This window comes from Rhinolophus sinicus, linkage group LG09 (assembly GCF_036562045.2).
Source record: "Rhinolophus sinicus isolate RSC01 linkage group LG09, ASM3656204v1, whole genome shotgun sequence".
NCBI lineage: Eukaryota > Metazoa > Chordata > Mammalia > Chiroptera > Rhinolophidae > Rhinolophus > Rhinolophus sinicus.
The window spans coordinates 15,817,862-15,841,477 of record NC_133758.1 but is presented as its reverse complement, the minus strand read 5'-3'; the positions used below and the strand labels follow the sequence as shown (position 1 = coordinate 15,841,477).

At 37.8% G+C, this 23,616-nt stretch overlaps 1 protein-coding gene across 4 annotated transcripts in view; it reads left to right on the top strand.

Annotated features, from left to right (window-relative positions):
• The window catches only part of RAB27B (RAB27B, member RAS oncogene family), a 130,396-nt gene extending 108,541 nt beyond the window's left edge, over positions 1–21,855 (top strand). For all 4 annotated transcript variants that reach the window (XM_019721990.2, XM_019722005.2, XM_019721997.2 and 1 more), the window contains 5 exons: positions 4,878–5,049; positions 6,678–6,763; positions 11,431–11,534; positions 14,315–14,438; positions 15,499–21,855. In XM_019721990.2, the coding sequence (XP_019577549.1) occupies positions 4,897–5,049; positions 6,678–6,763; positions 11,431–11,534; positions 14,315–14,438; positions 15,499–15,688 (657 nt within the window). In that variant the 5' untranslated portion in view covers positions 4,878–4,896 and the 3' untranslated portion in view covers positions 15,689–21,855. The remainder of the gene's footprint in view (positions 1–4,877; positions 5,050–6,677; positions 6,764–11,430; positions 11,535–14,314; positions 14,439–15,498) is intronic.
• The last annotated feature ends 1,761 nt before the right edge of the window (positions 21,856–23,616 follow it).

Here is a 23,616-nt window from a genome sequence, read left to right as displayed (position 1 = left end):
GCACAGACTACAGGTCCCTAGAGGCCTTCCGCTGTCCATGATTGAACTCTAACCTCCAGGACTTGAAGGTGGTTTTGGGGAAGCAGGATTTGAAGGTCAGTAAATGAGAACCACCCTCAGGCTATCATTTAGAGAATTGAAGTGCTTGCTATGAGAATCCCAGCCCTCAAACTATATCTCCTGGAACCCAACACACACCAATCAAAGGTAAAGGAGAACATATTCAACTTCCGTTTTATGCTTGACAGGTTTATTTTATTGAAACCATCTACACTAGGTAAAAAATAATATCAATGATACTTCGTCTACTATTTTAAGTTTTCCAAAGTGCCTTAAGAATATTCAGTTGATTTTTTTATTAATTTAGTAAGTTCAAGTCACAAGGTCATGGCTTGTCATGGCATTCTTAAGCTTGTTACTCTGAGAACTAGCAACGATCACCAGTTTGCATGGGTAAGTCCATCTGTTAGAGTAGTCATTTATACATATTTGTAGCATTTGTTAAGTTCCCTGCTAGAGAAAGCAGAGTGTATTCTCAGAACCATGCAAAGTAAGAGGTGCCTGTGAGTGTGTGTTAGATGGATGAATGAGTTCTTTCATGGAGGAGCCCAGTTCTCTGAACCTTGACCTATTCAACTGATAAGTTTATGTTCTCTGCCAGCACAGCTTATTTTCAAACATTGTAGTTCCTCTGTAGGTTCTCTTTTCCCAGGTTATTTGAAGCTCCTCCTCTGAAGATAAAAATATTCTATTTGAGAAGGTTTTTATACTCGTGTGTAACTTAAAATAGAAAAATGAGCGCAGGAAGCCAGACCTGGAAAGTACCATGTGATCATATTCACTTTTACAGATAAGGAAGGAGGGAGAATACAAGGGCTGAACTTGAAGGGACAGTGCTTCCACTAACTGCTCAAAGGTTAATTTCATTACCCATGACATTTGTACAGCTCTGAGATGCTTAAATGTATGTATAGACTCAACACATGTGTATTAAGCTTCTACCATATGCCAGTCATTGGGCTTTGTGGATCCAGCAGTGGACAAAGGATATTAAGTTCCTGATCTAATGGAATTTACATTCAAGAAGAATGAAGCATTCCAGAGAAATAAAAGAGAAACCATGAACAACTTTATTTGAGATATTCCAACTAGGAAAATCCTGTTCCTTTTAATACCCAGAGAAAATTTCCTTCCCTTATGGAATGAAAATATTTTTATTTTCAACCTATCTAATCTACTTTTCATTTCAAATTATAATGAATACTTGTCTTGGATTTCCCTCTGTTAGAAACTGTCACCCCACAAGTCACATGACTTCTCATCTGTAAATGGAGGGCTAGACCATGCGATCACTTAGATTTCCTTCTACCTTTAGGACTCTTCATTAAACAGAGCTTCATGGGTTTTTGAAGATTTTCCCTACTCTTCCCAGCTCCATACCTTCCCATGAAGGGCTCTAAGGATGACGCTTCAGTTTGTGTATCTTAAAGACCTTCTGGTCCTTGTGGTGTAGCTGGTGACACAGTGATAAAGTTGGCATGTCTGACACACTTCCTGAAACACAGCAATCTTCTGGCTTTTTCTTCCCTTTTAGATCCATAGAACCAAGAACTGACAAGACTATCAATCATTGTGCAGGAATAAACAATATTGCTAAACTTGTCAGCTTTTTGATCCTTCCCAGATCTTTTCTTTCCTTTTTTTCAGCTCAGTTCTTGGAAGAGGAAACCTTGCCAAGGCTTTTATTTTTCTTTGTGGTGTTGTATTTGCTGTGCTAAAGATAGAATATTGAGATCATATGATTTTAGGATTCAGAAAATCACATGGTAATAAAAGAGGAACCAAACTAAACACAAAAAAATTATACATAGATAGATATAGATACGAGTAGTGATATAAACTAAGAAATAAAATTCATTTTCAAAAGAAACTTAGGAGGCAAATTATCTCATGCCTAGCTTAATATGTCAATTTCTTTAGCCCATTGGAGATATTAAATAAAGGTTTTTCACAGTGCCAAGCTTTGCATTCATTTCAGGTGGAATTTATGTTCAATTTTACAAGAGTCCACAACCTTTCACTCATAGAAAAGTGCGAGTGTGGGACATAGTGGGATCGATCCCTGTTTGCCAGAATTGTTCACTCTGGATCAAAGCCTGGCTGGGAGGCAACCCCAGTATTGCCCAGTCAGGTTTATGTACAAACAACAAAGAACAAATTGGCTGAGATCAGGAATACTGATAGGTCATGTAGTTGGCAAGTAGAGATAGTCTCTGTATCGCCTCTCCTAGTACCTAATTCCTCCCTACGCTATAAGGTTAACTGCAAGTTCTCTTCCTGTACATCTTTTCTGACCACTGAAGTCCATGAAAATTGCTGTTTTGTTTGAACTAAAAGCACAACTATTTGACTCATTTATCAATTAATCATGTTCGATCTTGTAAAGTTATGTTGCATTTTCTTGAATCCTTATTTAATGCTCAAGTGTATGCATGCTTTGTCAGGAACTAGATTATGAATTACCTTTTTAAAAAGTTTCGTCTTTGCTCATGATATTATATATTGGAGGTATTTAATTAGATTTGCTAAAGACAGCCTTTCTGGTCACTGTCACACACCAAAAAAAAAAAAATATTGCAAAAAAACCCATAGTTAACTAAGCAAAAATTTAAAGTGTGCTGATGTATCTTCTTGACTCTAGTATTTTCATTTTTCCAGGAAGCCACAATATCCTCAACTTTAGCTTGTATTTAGGCAGCCAGTGGCTTCAATCTCTTCCCCCGAGTATCAAGACTTGTGCTCAGGGAAGAAATTTGGCTGTGGTCACTTATAGGTTATCTAGAATAAATATTAATCTCTTTCTTTTCCCATGAGAATTAGCAGCTTCTACTAGTGAAATGACAGACTTTATTACCCTTCAGAAGAGCTTCACATGAGCAAGATTGGTAAAGAGAGCAGAAGGTAGAGTAATGGTGGTGGTGATAGACCTTACATGGAAAGAAATCATACTACTTTGGCAGCAATCTCTTCTAGCAATCCATTTGGCTCAAAGACTAAGAGCAGAAGCATCTTCAATTACAAAGTTCTGGTAAGATATTTAGAACCATCCAAATTCAGAACTAGTCACTGCGAGGCAGTCAACCAACACAGACATTTCCCAAGAAGAGTATCATGTCAATAGTTATGCTTCCTTTTATGAAGGAAGGCAGGTTGTTGATGGCATCTCTTCCTGAGCAATGACTGTACTTTGTATAGATATTAAAAAAGAAAAAGTGAACATTCATGGTCAGCAAACATCCACCTTGAGAGTCCTACTCAGTGAAAAAAGCAGATTATAGACGAGGAAAGTTTTAGCACAAAATTATGTATTGGCAGCTCTTAAAACACCTTTCCTCAGAACCATTCATTAATTAAAAAAACATAAATACGTAATAAATTTGATAGTATTTAGCAGCAGTATGGGTCAAATTTTAGAAAATTCTAATGTAAAAAAATTACAAATCTTCCAAATGCTATAATGATACTGATTTTCTAAGTACCTAAAATAACATTTTTATCATTTATCCAAAGACATGAAAACGTTGAGTTTTCTCACTAACTGAAGCAAGGATATCAAAAATAAATTGATGAACATGCATAATTTTCTTACATGTAGAAAATGATTAGCATTGTCAAACAATTTTTAGATAAGTCCATGGAATAACCTGTTATTGAAATTTAATTTTAATCACCTGAGAACTCTTGAAGGGTACTGGATTTTTGGATCTGTAGAGGTTGGGGGAAATATTCTTCCTTCTCACATAGTGAGGAGAGAAACTTTCCCATTCCAGGAAAATCTTCATAGGCCTTCTTCTATATAAGGATATGACAAAACATGTCTATAATCCATCAGTCAGAAAGTGGTACCAAGTAGCAGAGCATTTTGCCAAACTCAAAAGTGGAGATGTCAGCAACTATTGAGTAGGTGATGGTGTCACTCATAGGTGTGTGGTGATAATAGTTTTGGTGTTACCAGTGTAGGTGCACTTGGCATTGGCTCTTGGCTCATCTTTACTCATAGTCGCTGTAACAGCAGAAAAAAATAAGACTGAGGCAGGAGAGGTTAGAGCACTGGAAGAAACGGAAAGTGACATTGTCCCTTCCATCAGGAGAAATATTAGCATAATTGCCGTAATTTTGCCTCTTAATACCACTTCCTCTTTTTCAAGGACTGGAAAATATTCCACCGACTTGCTACATATAGCAGACGTGCCCTTGGAGAACAGAGACTTCAGGATTCCAAACCAGAAGATTTTTAAATATTGGTTTTAAAATGACTTCAAATCTATGTTTTGAAGGGTTATCAGATCAGTTGTTACATTTTTGAAATTAAAAAGGAATATTTTGTATGCACATAATAATAGAAAGCTCATCCCGTATGATTAGATGCAACATATTCCTCTAGGCTTTTCCAATACCCATATCTCATTTCCGTCTCTCTCTCTAGCATACCTGCATTGTCTTGGATGAGTTTTTCTATTCCCTATGACTCTCTTCTCTTCCAAGCATCATACTCCTGATCCCAAAAGGGCACTGGCTTTAAAACAAAAAGTTATGACTCTTTAAGTTCTACTATTGCTGTGGCAATGGCTACTGTGGATATTATATAGCTTTGATTCCATGTTAACTGACTTGATGTAAAAAGATTTTTACTGAGTGAAATAAAAATAGATGTACCTTTACTCCTGAAGCTGCTCTGAACATGTTAATTCAGAATTTGGCAGAATAGAGGCATTCAAATGTTGTAACCTGGAAACCTAAATGTATGTTTTATTTTTAAGGACTACAAAGGAAGCCCAACTTTAATCGTAACATACTATTATTCCTCTTTCACACAGGCTCAACAAGACCATCACTATGACTGATGGGGACTATGATTATCTGATCAAACTCCTGGCCCTTGGAGACTCGGGGGTGGGGAAGACGACATTTCTTTATCGATACACAGACAATAAATTCAATCCCAAGTTCATCACAACAGTGGGAATAGACTTTCGGGAAAAACGCGTGGTGAGTTCCTAACCGTACTGTTAAACTTGGTGCTGATCCACCCATGTAATATAAGAATTAAGAAACTATGTTTGTTGCATTGCAAGGTATCTGTCTTTTATCACATGAAATTTATAATCTTTCACTTTGTAATAGGTATTTTTTACTTTCTCAACGACAACATTTTTCATAGGAAAATATTGAGTGACACTATTGCTTGTCTCCAAAAGTATACAGGGCAACTAAAATAAACAGTTTAATATAGTGTGGTGGGTTTTTGTTTTTTTTAAGTGAATGCTTATGGAATCTTTCAAAACTTGAATTATTCACGATCTAAAGACATTAACGGTTGATCTCAGTTAAGTTGCTCAATAAGGAAAAGTATTCATTTCCCCAAAGACGTTAAAAAGGATGATTGGCACGGAGCTGGAACATGAGCTTTGTACGTCCTTGCTGCATTTTTATTTATGTGTAGACTCAGCCATCAATCACTGGCTTATTATGAACAGAATGTGAGACTAATCCATGCTATTTTCCAAGATAAGGGAGCTGAAGTGAGAATCACAACCACTTTCTTCTCCTATGCTAGACGCTAATGACAGCAATAAGGATATTGTGACATGTGAGACGTGTAGCATAGGCACATACGCTTAGCCAGATTCACTGCCACCCAAGGTATTCTTGATTGCCAAGATGGCTACAGCTTCCAGTTGATGTCACAAATCTACTCCTTCCTCAAGGATTGATGGGGGGGGGGGGGGGGACGGACAACAACAAAGGAAATGGTGATTGAGAAATTAAATCATGTGTTTTTTTTTAATGTTCTGTACCTTATCTGAAAGTCGATACATTGTAGTGCACTCTTAGCAAATTTGCTTCTAACCCCTCCCAGGTCTTCCTGTGCCTTCTCCCCTCTCCAACACTGATCTAGGTATAAATTCTTACAAAGAATTCCCCTTTAAGCATTTTCACTAAGCCATACTTAGAGGAGCTGATTAAATATTAAAATTGGTATGCTTTACTTAATAAGAGGTCAAAGGACCATAATTTTAAAACTTTTAACTTTTCTTAAAAAGCCTTTGAGGAAATGGCTAATAAAGGAGACTTGAAGTATCCTGTGGAAACCTTTGAGGAATTCTGTGCATAGTTCATGACTGAGTCATTTTGAAAGTCCAATTCACAGTAAAAGATATTTAGATATTTGTAAATCACTGTATGGTTTTAAACATGACTTCACATTTGTTCTTTCATTTAAGTTTGCCACAGCTCTGTAAAGTAGGAAGAAATCAGTTCCAATTTGCAGATAAGAAAGTAATATTCAGAGAGGTTAAATGAAGTGTTGATATTTGAACCTAGAACTTGGGTCCTAAATCTAATGTTTGCTGCTTGTGTGAGGAAATGACAGAAGGTGTCTAATTTAAGTTTGCAGCACGCCTAAACTGTGTTGAAAATCATACTTGTACTTGACATTTAAAAGTGAGAGTATATGTGATACTTCTGGGGAGAAAGAAAAAAACACAGCAAATATTTATCCTGCACTATGAACTTTGATTATAGTAATTGAGAAAAAACATCCTGAGTGAACCCAGAGAATTTGAATGTTGCCAACATACAAAGCAGTATCAACTGATGAAAATTGTATCTTTCAGGTGTACAATACACAGGGACCAAATGAATCGTCAGGGAAAACGTTTAAGGTGCATCTTCAGCTTTGGGACACTGCAGGACAAGAACGGTAATAGTAAATTACTTTGTTTCTGGGCACAAATAGCTTAGAAAAACCTACTTTAAAGTGAATGCTGTATGTGCGTTTGAAAACCAAATGATATGTAACTTGTCTCCTGGTTTCGAAAAATACATTTGTACTGAGAAATAAAAATAAATTATTTGTAGTTAATTGCCATCACTAGCATTGTAAGGGTTGGTTCAGATTTCAAAAATTAGATTTTTGAAAATCTTTATGAAGATTTTTGTTATGTGTTGCCTTTTTACTTTGTAACAGGGGAAAAAAAAAAAAAAAAACTCCTCCAGAATTTAACCGAATTAAGGTGGGAAATTAACACCATTACAAGTGCTGCTCAGTGGAAGGCAAGGGTGTTAAGATCTTTCTGATCTCTTTCCATTCTTCCGCATAGCCTTTCTGTCCTATGCCATTTGACTGGCTTTGTTCTTTAAGATTTTTTTTTAATCAAAGTTTATTGGGATGACAATGGTTGGTAAAATTACATAGGTTTCAAGTGTACAATTCTGTAATACATCATCTCTATATCACATTGTAAGCTCACCACCCAGAGTCAGTTCTCCTTCCATCACCATATATTTGACCCCATTTACCCTCATCTACCACCCCCCTCCCCTTTTACCCTCTGTAACCACTAAACTATTGTCTGTCTATGCATTTTTGTTTCTTCATTTGTTTGTCTTGTTCCTTTGCTGCTTTCAGTTTTATATCCCATATATCAGTGAAATCATATGGTTCTCGACCTTTCCTTTTCAAATTTTGCTCACGTCATTCATTGCCCTCCAGCTGGAATGTTTTGCTCCCTTCCCACCTTCCTTGAGCCTCTCCTTTCACCAGGTCTGGCTCATATTCCAAGTCCTCTGTGGGGCCCTTCTGGAAACCCCAACTTAAACCAACTCCCTCTTTCTTCTGGACTCCTATAACACCTATTATATACCACCTTGTAATAAGGCAGATATTTTATTTTTGTCTCTAACTGCCATTCTTTGATTCACTTATGACCTTCTCACCCCAACAAAACTGTCAGCTTTATAAGGGCTAAGACCATACTAGATTTTTTAGCATCATCTCTGGTACAGTGTCCAAGACAAGAGATACTCAGTAGACAGTGGTGGTGATTGCTTAGAACTGGAGGTGCTATACCATCATTTGATGAAAATATATGTCTTTGAGATACAGGGTTTCAAAGTGCAAAAGACCCCAAGCTAGTGAAGCTTTTCAATGTTAGATTTTTAAAAAATTAGCAATAGATTGTCAGAGGAGATATTTAGAAGGCACCATACCTCCAAATTCTGTATTGCATGTCTTAGAATGTTTATGCTTGTAAACACTTCAGTTTTTGAAATGCATCCAAAGTGTTCTCGCTTTCAGTGAGTGTAAATGCCAGGAGAGGTGCCGGGCCTCTCTGTTAGCTTTTTTGACTGTGAATTCCATTTACACACATCCTTCAACACGGCTGGTTCTTCTGAAGTCATTGCTCACAAGAATCTCTGTTCATATGTCAGTTTTGTTGTCACAAAGATGTATGTTTTATAGACCAATTTAATTCAAATTTGAAGAAGTAATATGAGAAAATGTGGTTCCCATATGTCTTCGCACATGATATGTCAGCCTTCCATGATGGCAGGCTTCTCTCATCTGTCCTCTCAAGACAGCTGCTCTATGAGGGAAATGGGGAATACTAGGGCGAGTCTTGGGAACACTGGGGTTATTCACCCCTTGAGAATTTTCCATTCTGTAAATATAAGGTGTAGCTAAGCAACAAGATAAACAATGCCTCACACCTCAGCAATGTGTGAGGCATCTGGCAGCATAACCTGTATAAGATAATGGTTATTGATAAAAGTGATATAATGGGAAGGAGGAAAAAATAATACCTCTTATGTAAGCCTAAAGGATGCAGAACAACAGCCTTAGTTCCCAGTGAGGGAGAAAGAGTGATCATGTGACCCTGGGATATCTCTTATTTTTTTTTTAAACAGGATCCTAGCTTTCCCCACCCTGGGGACAGAATAAGGTTGGTGGGTGAAGCTAGAAATCAGATCTTCCATCTGGAGTAAATCCTGGGAAGAATGAGGCCTAACAAGGGTGCTGGGCAGACTGGTCCAGTAGGTGAGCCTGGTCCAGAGCAAGAGTATCCTATACACGTTGCTGTCGATACAAAAGTGTTTTCCCTAATGTGACCCATAATGCAAGCATTTTGCTAAGTAACTTTATCATGTGCTGTGGGCAGTGAGAGGGGGACAGGCAGTCTTGTCCTACAATGAGACACACACACACACACACACACACACACACACACACACACACAGAGTCTTAGGAAGAGGATAGAGAGCTGGCTGTTGTGGTTGAGTTAGCCACGCTATTGTGGTTGAGAAGGAGATAATTTTATGAGTACAGCTAGTCTCCAAAGAGAAAGAATCATTCAATAAAAGCACTATAATCTTTGTGAGCTTCCAGTGACTGGAAAGAAAAAATCCACCAGAAAAAATTGAGTACAATTTTTGGTATTTCGTAATCATAATGAGTATGTCCTACCAAAGAAGTTCTAATTTGGAAATAAATAGTTGTTAAAATATCTCTTCTCCCTGCTTTAGCATTGAAAGTATTGTTCTCCATTGAAGTCATGTAAATGTTTAACAATTTTATATTCTTTCTCTTAAGTTGACAAACATTAAGTGAACTAACTACTACATCCAGGGCCATGAAAATGTAATGCATAGCAAGTTAGAAACACAGCTCCTTTCCTCTGGGAGCTTACAGTCTAGGGTGGAATTTGGACAAATAACAAACAACTGCAATCTAGCTTAGGGCAGTAACAGGAAAACAAAGGCTTGATAGGCTGGTGTTCCAGAAGGAGACCATAACCCAGAGGTGGGTGTTGGGAAGGTGCCTGGGGAAGTGGTATTTACTTTAATACTGTTATATGTATTCTCATACACAGTGAGTCTTTTCCAGACTAAAGGGGTAGGAGGTGAAGGAATCATTAAGGCAAGGTTACCCACAGAAATAACAGCATGTGTGGAAGCCCAGGTGAGAGAGTGAACTTTCTAAGAATGAAAAGAAGATTAGTATGGCTGTGGGTGGTCCAGAGATGAATCTGGATAGATGAGCAAGGATCAGTTTGTGCAGAGACTTAAACAGCTTATTCAAGCGTTCAGTCATTATCTTAAGAGCAATGCATCAATATTAAAATGTTTTTAGCAGAGGATTTACATCATCAGTGGGAAGAAACCAGGGAAGGGCAGGGGGTCCCAAACAAAACTGGAGACAGGAAGCCTATTGAGAAGGCTGTTGACGTTATCCAGGCAAAAGATAATGGGTTGGAAACTAGGGTAGTGGCAAGATATGTAGGTGGACAGAAATGTGAAGGTCAGGATGTATTTGTTGATTGTATACAGAAGGTGAAGGAGAGAGAGAGTGTGGTCAACCAGGAGTATGGTGATACCACTGACAGAGAAATCAGGAGAGAGCCGTGTGGTTTTAGACTAGTGAAATTGGAGGTGACTTAGTTTCCTCCAAGTGGAAATATCCAACAAGTAATTGGGCACATGGTGTGAAGGCAAGAAAGATCTAGACCTATGAATTTGGGGTTCATCATATTGGTGATGTTTGAGCCAGGGAAGAGGATGAGATTATCCAGTGAATACACATAGAGTGAGAAGGGGTTCGGATAGAGCCCTGAGGAAACCAGAGGATCTACAAATAGGCTGAAATAGCAGACCAGAAATTGGGATATTTATGATAGGAAATGATATCCTTCTCAATTTCAAAGTTATGTGCCTTTCTAAAAACGTATTGCCAACTGTACCTCTTTATCAGTAAAACCCAATTTTCTATGGTCCCCCTGTGTGGTCTCTGGTTTTGCCCATTCCTGATGTTGAAAGGGTCTCAGCACATCTTCAATTTCACTGAGTATATTGGGTGGAAGGGGTAGGATCAGGGGAAGGACAGTCTTTACACTACACGTGACTGAGTGTATTCTTCAAAATTCTCCATTAGAGATGAGCGTTTTTGCTTTGTCTTCCCAACTACTAAGTCTCTCTGACCCCCCCCCCATCATCTTCCTCTTTCTCCTTTCTTCAGTGTCTTCTCTGTTCTTTAGGAAACATGAATGCCACTCTTTAACCCCCAACGAATGTTTCTAAAAGAGTTTTCTTTCCAACCTTCTTTTTTTCCCTACAAAAGAACCCTCGTTCCAGCTGCTAACAAGTTGTGGTTTTCTTCATGTGATCACAAGCATTCATTTTCAGGCTGCCATGTGCCAAACTTTCTTCTGGGAACAGACAAGGAGGATTGAAAAGTATACGTTAAAGTCCCAATTCTAAAGTGGCTGACATTTTAATTGTAGACCGTGGGATGCCCGTGAACCAATGAGACAAAGAGTCCAAGGGGCTGTGTAAGCAAGTGTGTGACTGGATGTTACAACCTCTGTGTATGAGTGCTATGATGGAAGGTAAAGCCAGGACATGGTCTGAAAAAGAATTTATAACCAGATGTCCCTTGTGCAGTCTTCCTGGGCAATATTCCATTCTGTAGGATAATCCATAAGGGACACCATGGAGATTTCATATCGAAAAGGGAAATTGCGTTGTTTGTATTGTCACCATCATATGTCTGTGGACTAACTTTCAAATCTACCCCCTGTGATTTCTTGGCAGATTCCGGAGCCTCACCACTGCATTTTTCAGAGATGCTATGGGTTTCTTATTAATGTTTGACCTCACCAGTCAACAGAGCTTCTTAAATGTCAGGAACTGGATGAGTAAGTGGGACCAAGTAACTTGTGTTAACTGCTCTGGGACCCAGCAGCTCTATTTGCTTGTTTGCCTCACAGAATGAACCCAGATTGGGTACCACAGGTTCACCTTGGGCAGTCATGAATTCAGTGTTTCCTGCATCACCTTCAAAGTGGTGTGTATCACCCAAGGTGGCTTGGAATTGTATTTTCCTTTGACACTCTTGGAAGAAACCTCTGGGTCTTCATAACCATCTGCATTTAAGGTCTTTATTACTGTGACTGAAAGGCCATTAATTCCACTTGTCCGGTTAGTCTCAAAGGACTTCTTAGAACTGCGTGAGCTCCCATGTCTACTGTTATCTAACCCAGAGAGGACACAGAAAAACAGCTTTCTGAGAGGTTACACTGGCACCTAAAATGTGTTGCCCTTGCACCTGGGTTAACTGATGGGTTAGTTAACTCATGGGTGAATTAGGTGAGAAACTACTCCACCAGCCACGACTATCACCAGCCACGGGAAGGGAAGGTACAGTGTGTCCATCGGCTCACACTGAAATTTTCCTTTTTTCAAAAACTATTCCAATGTGAGGAAGCCGTGTATAAAAAAGTCTATACAATTTAGATAAAATATGAAGTTAAAAGCCACCTAATCAGTTATAAAATCTAGATTAATATATGTCAGCACAGAAGAGTAGAAGTATTTGATTTTTACTTTTTAAGTTAAGGTAACACTAATTGTATTTTTTATTATAAATACAAATTTTGATACTAAAGGGATGTACAAGTAATCCCATGGGTCTGGTGATAGTCTTGTCATTTCTAGATTTGTCAGGGCTGTCTGTGGCCAGAGTGATATATATACATACAGAGGGTGCCAAAAAATGTACACACATTTTAAGAGAGAAAAAAAATGTATTAAAATTACACTGACGGTAACCACTTTGAGCACCACTTGTAATTGCAGAAGTCAAACGTGATTTATATTCATCTTTTGTTATCTGTACGTATTGAGTATTACAATTTTAATAGTTTTTTCCTTCTTAAAATGAATATACATGATTTTGGCTCCCTCTGTACATATAAATTAGATTATGTTATTCCCCTGGTCAAAGTCCTTCTTTTTGGGGCCTCCTATCTCACTTGGAATAAAACCCAGAGTCACTCACCCACCTACAAGGCCACGGTGATCAGGCCTTAGATTCCTCTCTAATTCACTCTTACTCTGTCCCAGCTCAGGGGCTTCCAACCAGAAGTCTCTGCTGCTGTTCTGAGGAGGACAAAAGCACAGTCCTGCCTTAGGCTCTTTGTCCTGATTCCCTCTGCCTTGCTTTCTCTTCTTTTACAGTGTATGCAAGTTCTTTCATCTTCTTCACCTTTTTGTAAGCTTTATTTATCTCTTGGGAGGAGCCTTCCCTGACCACCCCATCTAAAATAGTACTCTTCATTGCTTTGTATCCTTTCAATACACTTTATATTTCCTTCAGTCACTGCCACCACCTGACAGTACTTGATGTTATGTATTTCTTTGTTTACTTGTGGTTTGGACATGAGCTCTATGAACGTGCAGACTCTGTCTGCTTTGTTCCATTGCAATAGCCCAACTCCGGGATATTCATCTGGCACAGATTATATATTAATTATATAATAATTAATATATAACTGCCTTAAATGTGAGCTCAATAACACAGTTGCTACCATGGGGGAAAATATCAACAAATTCTGACTTCCTTAATTGCTTCTCTAAATAAGTGTTTATCCTAGAATCTGTCTCTATTGCCTTGCATTATTCTATTTCTTTATCCAAATTTTGATGTTATTATTATATTATGAGGCAATAAGGAGATGACATTATTAGGTTCTTTCAGAGAATGATTTATTCATCCTTTATTAAGGCAGATGAGACCCTCCCTTGTTTTTAAATTTTTTCAGAAGGATACTGTTAAGATTTAAGATTATTAATTGCCATGTCTGATAACACTTCAATTTCTAACACCAGATAATTGGTGTTGTAGGCCTTTGTCTTATTCCTTGGCAAAGTCTCACACAGCATGCCTAGAGATGGACGTCAGAGGTAATCCCTATAACTTGGCAAACACAGGTTGACAAATTCTTATCGCTTCCTTCCTTCCTTCCTTTCTTCCTTCCTTCCTTCCTTCCTTCCTTCCTTCCTTCCTTCCTTCCTTCCTTCCTTCCTTCCTTCTTTGTTTCCTTCCTCCCTTCCTTTCTCTATTCCCTTCCTCCCTCCTTCTCTCTCTCTCTTTCTCTCTCTCTCATCTCACACACAGACACACACACACACAGTGAAAAGAGAAAAACAAGTTACCTATCTTAAAATGGTTTCTACATGAATTTGTGGTGGTTCAAAAATGCTCTGCTTTTCTAGAACATCACCTTGGACTTCAGGGCATGGAAATGAGGCCACCTCCTAAAGGAAAGAGCAAACTTATGCACTGTAAAATCATCTTCTATGACCTCCACTTCTATTGGCAGAGCAAGTGGTATGAAGCTGGATATCCATCTCGGAGGGCTCTTCCTCGGGTGGAGAAGAGCACTGATGGGTGTTCACACAGGGGCTTCACATACATTATTATCAGTCTTCATAATCTGCCATTTATGAGGCGTTATCTCTATTGTACAGATGAGGAAACTGCAGCCGAGAGGAGTTAGGTAATTTGGCTAATATAACATAACTAGTAAGCAGCCACGCTGGAGATGAACAATTAGTTTAGAAATCTGATATGAGCAGTCATTTGACATCACTTGTTTATAACTAACTTGCTGGTTCCATCTGCTTTCTTTCTAAGGCCAACTGCAAGCAAATGCTTATTGTGAAAATCCAGATATAGTATTAATTGGCAACAAGGCAGACCTGCCAGACCAGAGGGAAGTCAACGAACGGCAAGCCCGGGACCTGGCTGACAAATACGGGTAAGTTGGTTACGTGGCGACGTCACCTGGCCTTGCACACTGCTGCTTAGTAATGGGGCGGGGACACAAGGTTGATACGAGGAGAAATCCTTGATTCAAGAACCACACATAAGTGAAAAGATCTTCCAGAGGAATGAATGTGATGTTTTAAATCAATTGCTTAGTAACAATAGCAGCTAACATTTACTGAATACTTATTATGTGCTAGCAACTGTTCCTAGACTTTAACTCATTTAACCCTTCATAATCATATGCAGAAGATCTAAAGTGAGGAATTGAGGCATAGAGAGATTAATGATTGATGGAAAGCCATCAAGCTGGTAAGTAGCTGAATTCAACCCAGGAAGTCTGAGGTCAGAACACACACTATACTCTCCTGCCTCTCAGTTAATAGTTGCAAAACTCTAAAGAATAATACCGATGTGGATGTAGTATTGCAGTCCTGATCCTACATAACTTAAATGACAGATTAACAAAAATTTAAAACACCCCATGCAATTAACTATAAATTGACCTCCAAGTCAGACCTTGTCATTATTTTTTAGATTTAAAGCAGTTTTATCACATCTGCCAATTTTTACTGAAGGATTCTCCTTGAGGACTTTAAAAATGTACATGTATTCTTGAAACTTTTGATTCCAAATAAATAGACTGTATTCACATGAATAATCCATTCAGTGCCTGCTTAATTTCTGAATCAGATTTCTAGGTAATTAACTGGGAGGAAAGTAATATTGATCACCAGTTTGGGCAGTTTTATCATCTTAATTAAAAAAAACACACAAAAAAACAGTGATAATGCATTGGCTTTAAATATCTGTGTACCGCCTGTATCAGTTTTCTTGCCCATAGTATGGTTATACTCACATGAATGAGCAACCCACCAATTTTTACTCACTGAGAAAAACCAAGGATGCTTTCCAACTCAGCCAGCAAAATCATGATTATTTTACAGTCCCTCAGCCAGCCATGTTTTTGCATGTGTGATTCTTTTATACATTTTGTTGTATCTTTTCTGACTTCTTTCTCTCAAAAATATTTGCCATCTCTTCTATGCTAGTTTACCATATTTTGAAACAAGTGCAGCAACTGGCCAGAATGTGGAGAAAGCTGTGGAAACCCTTCTGGACTTAATAATGAAGCGAATGGAACAGTGTGTAGAGAAGACACAAGTCCCCAACACTGTCAATGGTGGAAACTCTGGAAAGCTCGATGGGGAAAAACCAGCAGAGAAGAAATGTGCCTGCTAGACTCTACATAGTAACTCATCAAGAACCCCACTCAAACATTACTTCCAAAAACAGTGACAAACCACAAAATTGTTGTTGAGTAGACCATGCATAATGGCATGTCTTTCTTTTTCTGCCTGAAAATCTATTTTAAGAAACCATAATAGTCAACAGTGTTTAAAAAGAATTGACCAATTGTTTCTGTGGCCCCTTCAAATAAGATCAAAGATTTTCTAAAGTGATCTCACCATTATGGATGCCCAATTTGTTTTTCTTACAAAGAAGACGAGTATGTAAAACAGTATACAAGATGAAATCAGTTTTAACTTTTAAGTCAGAACAAACACTATCGTATCATTTTGGAGAAAGGGATAAGCTACCAAAGGGAGAACACAGACAGATGATTTTTTAAAAAAAGATTAGGTTTACTTCTTATGTAGAATCTGATTCATACTTTGAGGTTTGCATTGGGGAAACATATTAGCTAAAAATGGATACACAATAAAGAATTCTTAATGGCTCACTGAGAATGGTATGACTGTGTACACCCAATGAGCTGTACTAGGACTAAATTAGTGATGAGGTTATGAGAGGATGAATGTCAGACTTCTGCTAAAATGTAGGAGACTGTGTAATAAAAATCAAGATTTTTATATTCTTATTACATGGCAGATAGACAAGAACAAGATTGTGAATGACAAAGTACAAGAGAAATGCCCTGGGAGAAAAATGAAAGTATGGGAACGTGGCATTTGGACAAATGAAATTAAATGTAACTGTTACAGATGTCTGGAAGAATTACTTAGCCAACTTTCACTCAAGCCAATTAGACGTTGACATCAGTTGGGATTAAGAGAATCTAGAGGTTTTCATTTCAAACAAAATTTTAAAAATTGGTTCAGTGTTCAGCTTCACATTTCATTTTTCTTAGCAGATGGTGATAGTCACAAGGAAAAATTAAAGATTGCTGTTTATTAAATATCTCTTTTAAAATGCAGTCAAGGAAAACTATTTAGCCTTAATTTTTTTAGATACACTTTGCTGGTGATATGTTAAAAAAAAAAAGTGACAATTAATTGTGGGGTTTTTTGAATTTACAAAAGCACTGGAAACTCTAAATCACATTTCTCCTCTCCAATCCACACCCTCCCCTGGCTTTGAATCAGTTGCAAAAATACATGTGTGTCACTTCATAGATCAACAACTTCAGAATAATGATGGATCGATTTTATGGTCACTCTGAATTTTCATGTCATTAATTACATCAAAGGTGGTGATAACTCATGCCATATTACAATAGATTTAGCATTTGTTTTTATTTTGCCTAAAGCAAAATGCCCATGGTGGACCTATCATTCAGGGTTGGTCAGGAATAGAACTCAATCTTATCTCACCAAAATTTGGGTTAATCACTTAGGCTTGCACATGATTTTCTCTTTATTATGAGCATATGATTTTTTGACAGAATAGTTCCTCTTACTATAAAATTTTGCCAATTAAACTTCATTTTTCTAATGCTGTGCATGTTTCTTTTGTTAAGTTACAGACATTGGAAACCCTAAATCCCTCCCACACACACACACCTTTCCCCTCTCACACACACACCCTTGATGTCTGCCTACCAGTCTCCATCTGGTATTGAATCAGGCTTAGAAACACAGATCCAAGGGACTATATACAATGTCCTTAGGGTGGACTAGACCCAGAAATGTGCCATGAATGAAAGCAATCTGGAAGCTTTGAATGGTTAGCCCCGCTGTGGAATTCTCGGTGTTCACTGCCCAGTTCCTCTGACTCTGCAGCATGGTGCCAGCTTCTAAGATGGATCATGCTTGGGTATTCCCACCACGGTGTTTTTCTCTACTATGCTCTCCGTGACTTCAATGCCTGTGCCATGAAAATGGAAAGCTATTGGCTAACATCAAAGATATTTCTCCTTGCAGAAAAGTGAACCGAAACGGTGTAACTATTGCTGTAGCAAACTTTGGTGAACTTCTGTGGTCATTATATCCACTTATTGGATTCAAATTGTGATATCCCTGCATTTCCAGAATAGGGAATGTTTAACCATTTTAAAATCCTCAAGGTATTCTATTTTGGATATGTCTTTTTGTTTCCACTTATTTTCCAGTTATATGATTGATTTACTTAGGCCAAGATTCTGTCATTGTCAGTTATTTAATGAGCATTTATTCAAGATCTGTTTTAAGATCGTTTGATAGTTACAGCAGAGGTTGATAATGCCCATAATTACAGAACTATGCCTATACAAGTAACAATTATTGGGTTATAATCTCAAGAGAAATAAAACTTACAACATATGACACATAAGCAAGTTAATTTAAAATAGTATTCTACTTTTAAATAAACACTTCATCTAAAAAAATATTTTCTGTCAAATTTGACATCTGACCCCAAATTTTATGTAAACATTATTTAAAAATTACTCCTCTCATTAATTCACAATTTACTCTGTATTATTTACTGTACAGTTTCAAATAGATCTGGAGTCATGAAGTATACAGAATGCTTTAAAGAATTTCATATCCCCTTCACCAGCATGTAGTTTTAGCCATATGTGTTCTGTTACTGATTATTTCCCAAATGCTCTAGTAAACCAAATTGTATTTTGGAGGAATATTTAAAGTGTACATGAAATTCCTTTCCGGTGTACAAACCATTTCTAGAGTGTTTACAATGCTTTAATGTTTACATTGCTCTAACCCAGTGCCTCGGATAAGTCCGTGACCAAATTTGTCTCTCACCATATAGCTCATTTCCTAGACTGTCATATTCTAGAAAGGTCTGACTGAGACACTAACACAGCTAGAAGTCTTTGATATCTTAAGCAAAAGGAACAAGGCCATTATCGGAATCTGGAGATTATTACCACCATCTGCTGGTCTTATAGCTCACTTCTCATGGGGTGAGCATTACATGAGACTCTTAACTGTGATTAGTGACAAAGTTACCTTTTAATGTGAAAAAAGAAAAATCCTTTGAAAAAAATGCATCAAGTATAGTTGAGGGAACACAATGTTTGTCTTTGTGTGATGAGGTTGACAAGTCCCAAATTGGCAGAGAAAATGTTAAATGCTGAGAGTTGAGTTTGTGGGTCTCTACATAAGAATTTAAAAATTCTTACAAGTCATCATTCTAGCCAGTTTGCTCTCATTTCTATATTATCAGCTATCACACTGCAAAAAATTCAAAACCAGCATTTTCCAAGGTAAATAGTTTACCTGCTGTTTTTAACCAAGTGGGCCATTCAATGTATTAGTGGTGTCTTTGTTATGCTTCTAGTATAAGTTATTCTCTGCCAATCTGTACACGTTGGATGAACTGGGCCAGAGTCCTTTGCTCTCTCCTTTATAAGAGAAAGAAGCTTGACCATAGAGAAATACATGACTACATTAAAAAATAATTACAGCCAAAATATTTTTTAAATTGTAAATTGAGTTCACTGGAAATCAACAGCTTTGATGAAGCTCACATATATTCTCACTAATGGGGTGACTACAGCAGTTAGAAAGAGAAACAATACATGTAATAGATAAAGTATTCAACTAGGTATAGTATATAATCTGGAAATTTATGTTAATGAAACAAGATTGTTTACTATTCTGTATCTCTCTGTTCAGTTGGAAGAAAAAAGTACATATATTTACTCATTGTGTATCACACTAAAACTTTGAGGAAAAATGCTCATCCATAAGAATTTCAGAGTTTAAAACTCAACCTTAAAAGAAATAATATTGAAGTTTCTGTTTCCTAAGATACTGAATAACTCTTTAAAAGGAAGTTCTGAGAGCTGATGTTAACCAAAGTGGTTTTAAAAAGTTGTCTTTCATCCTCTACTAACAAGCTTTAAAACATTAAGAGAAGTCTAGAATATTTAAATATTTTAGGAAAAGCTGTATAATTTTTTAAAGATGCCAAGATGCTGTCTATATTTGAAAAAGTTGTCTAAAAATTCACCAAAAGCTATATTTTTTTCTTGATCTTTGACCAAAATGATATAAACCTATGTCGGGGGAGAGTGCTGAGCTCTTATACATGGAAAGTAGATATAGAATATTATCTGAGATAAGTGTTGTCTCAATGCTTTATAAAGCCATGAAAATACTTGTGTCATAATGTAGAACTGATAAAAATCATTGTTAGGTATATAGGGAATTTTATAAACTTACTGCTTTAAAATTCTTGTGTGATGACCCAACCAGAATGATACTGTTGAGCAAGAACTATAAAGGAACATAAGAGTTACAATTTGTCTAAATAAAGTTCTTACATATGGCAGAACATGGAGAAGGTCATGCTCAAACTTACACGGTGGACTTTTTTAAGTAGGAAAAAAGAAGATTTTTTGTAACTAGATCCTTGACAAATATTTATACATCACTTTTTTCTACCAAGTAGAGGATTATATCCTTAGAACTAAGGTAATAAAAATATTTAAACACCAAATATTTTATTATTGGCATCAAAATTAACACATATTGTTTATCTGAAACTCATTTTCTCATAAATTGGAGTTGTATCACGAAGACACTTTTCTGCCAAGCTCTTTTTATCAACAGTCTATGGTTGAGAGACTTTCTAACTTCTTATATAGAGAGAACAAAAACAAACAAACAAAAAACAGTGCCAAAAGGGTGGGATTATTTTAAAGGGTATCATCTTTTTTTTTTTTTTAATTGGGGAATATTGGGGGACAGTGTGTTTCTCCAGGGCCCATCAGCTCCAAGTTGTTGTCGTTCAATCTAATTGTGGAGGGCGCAGCTCAGCTCCAAGTCCAGTCGCCGTTTTCAGTCTTTAGTTGCAGGGGGTGCAGTCCACCATCCAATGCGGGAATTGAACCGGCAACCTTGTTGTCTAGAGCTTGCACTCTAACCAACTGAGCCATCCGGACGCCCAAGGGTGTCATCTTTTGAAGAAAAAAATATACAGATGAATCATCTTTGGATTGAGTCATTTGAATATTTTCCGGTTCCTTTCCTTTCCCACAGATGCTGGAAGTCATGGCTAATATCCCTCAGGTGACTTGGTTTTTAAGGATCTTTGGCAAATTATGTAGGAGATGGCACATCGGTCCTTAACTGAATGGATCCCTTATCTAACCAGTGGCTATTGTTCTTATGTCTGTTGGCACATCAAAATGGTATCCCTAACAATATTTAATACTATTCTCCAGGTTATTTTTTCAAATGCTCTTTCAGAGGAGCCTGGTATTATAGAAAGGAAAGTGTCCAGAACTAGTTGGGGACTGTGAGTATGTTATGAAATATCTTAGTGGCTTCTCCTCTTATGGGACTTACAAACCCTGCATGCCTCACAGGGTTTGGGTCAGGCTCAATGGCGAAAATATATAAGAAATTAGTTTGTAAGTTATGTTCCATGTCATAAGCGGATACTATTATCACAAGCTAAGAACTAATAAAAAAAAATGACAGTCATAATTTAAACCACTTGTTGTGAAAAGAAGTGTCACAACAGGGACACAGCTTATTTTAATAGATGTATTGGAAGGTACCAAAGGGTAGTCCACTTCAGGTTGTTGTATATGATTGAAAATGTTTAATATATGAGTATCTTGAGTTATTGAAAACAATATGAGTTCGATTTCGTTTTGTATGTCATCTTGTATTTCTTTCAAGAAGTCCAATTATATTCTAGATAGTATATAACAACTTGGTCAAAATCCTCCTTGTACAAATAGGGCTTTTGTGTCCATAGCTTTGTAAAAGATACTGGTGGTATCTGAAATTATTTAAGAAAATTAAGTTATCATGCTTAATATGTCCACAGTAAACAATGTTCTGATGTAACATTGATGTGCTTCACTGTATCCCAATGCTCTGCCTTCAAATGGTATCATCGTCATTTTTAGACTAAGCACGATTCGATTGTTTTGTCTGTCATCTATACACATCTCTGTTTTGTCTAGTGCTATGAATGTTTCTTAAAACTTTAAACATGGAGTTTTTATTCTGTATACCCCTGAATAGACTGTGGTGCCTGACAACCATTGTTAGGTCATTATTTTGTTGTACCAAAGTTCTAGTGACTTCAGAAACTCATAGTATCCAATGATTTTGTGGTGTCTAGGTTTGAATACTACGGTTGAGAACTGTATTCAGTGATTGTTACTGTACACTTTTCAAATAAAAATGCATTTTTATCAATTATTTTGTGTAGTCAAAGCAACCTTATTTCTGTAGGGTGGGTGGGGAGCATTAACTTAGTATTAACATGAAACTTGTATCACGTTAAAAATTGATATCCACCTGAAACTAATATGTTATGCTCATATGTCAATTATACCTCAACTGAAAAAGAAAGGTATCTACTGGGAATTAGGAAATAAGAAGTGATTTGGGTGCAGCCAAGTGATTCTATCCATCTCTCTAAACTTTCTCAATTTGTTTCAAGACTGGACTGGACTTTGCATGGGAAATTTTCTAATAATCTTGAATGATACATTTATAAAATTAGCAATTAACATGCTGAAGCATTCTATAGTACATAAGCACCTTCACAACCTATCTCTTCCCCATAATATAGTGTTGAGGCAGGTGGTGGGATCTCCCTTAGTCACACTGGTGAAAGGACCAATGTTCAAGGCCAATTCAAGACCACAACCATACAGTTTCCTTTTAATGTTCATTTACAAAGGCTGCCTTGTTCCCAGAGTTGCTTTCCCTCCATATGTTACTTAGATAGGTGTTGCCAAGATAATGATGAGTTTTTAATTTAAACATAAACAATGCTCCCACTGCAAGCAAATAAATGCTTGGCATCATTCTCTCAACTTGACTCCGCGGTAACATTAATGTTGTTTCCCACAGGCAGAATCTTTTGCCTCCTGGCTTTATCTTAAATAATTCAAGATAAGTCATTAGGGACTTGCTTTTCCTAATGCTTCATTGGATTTTTGAATAGTAATAATATGCCCCATATTGAGAGAAAAATATAGACTATTTTGACATTCACTGTCTGGAGTTATAGGATCTCTTGTTTTAAAACTGTTGGCAGGGTGGCTCAGGTGGTTGGAGTACCGTGCTCCTAATGCTGAGGCTGCCCGTTTGATTCCCACATGGGCCAGTGAGCTGCACCCTCTACAGCTAAACTTGTGAACAACAGCTCTCCCTGGAGCTGGGCTGCCACCGGCTGCCAGCGGCTGCCTCATGCTGATGTATGCTGCCATGGGCTACCCTGTGCTGCCGTGAGTGGTTGGCAGTGAACAGCTTGAACCAGAGGGGGTAGGGGAAAGAATAAATAAAAATTAAAATGTGCCCTACTCTGTGTCAAAAAAACAAAAACAAAAACAAAAACTGTTTGCAAGGCCTCAAGGTATTATTAGTCACAGTTCTGTATACCAAGGAATTTTTCATTTCTAATCTGGATTGCTACGATTTATGGAGAAAGAAGAGTTATAGTAGAGTGTGGGCATTGCTGTTCTGTTAGAAACTTATTTAGAAGACTGTGGGGACAGAGCCCCAGAGAGTAGTTTACAGGCTCTCGGCCTCACGTGGAGGGGTGCTGGCTCGGGTGGTGGTGGCCGTCGGCTGAGGCGGGTTGGCCGTCAGCTGTGGCCAGTTAGCCAATTGGCCGCTAGTATAACTGCTGCGGCTACGGAGGAGAGCCGAGAGTGTGGAGGAGAGTCGTCGGTCGGTTGGCAGAAAAACGGACAGCAGGTCGCACGTCCGGTGAACCCAGCCTCCAATGAGACCATAGTGGTATGACTCCCCTACCTATGGCTCCGTGGGTGTTCCTTTTCGGCCTCACCATGTCCTGTGTTCTTGTATGGGGAGTGGGAGCAGAGACACCGCAGGCCGCGGCGCATGACAAATGGCGCAGCGAGCAGGGTCTCCTGCACGACAAAGACGCACATCATAGATTAGGAAGCCAACACACCAACTATAATTTGACTGAGGCTATGTTATAGG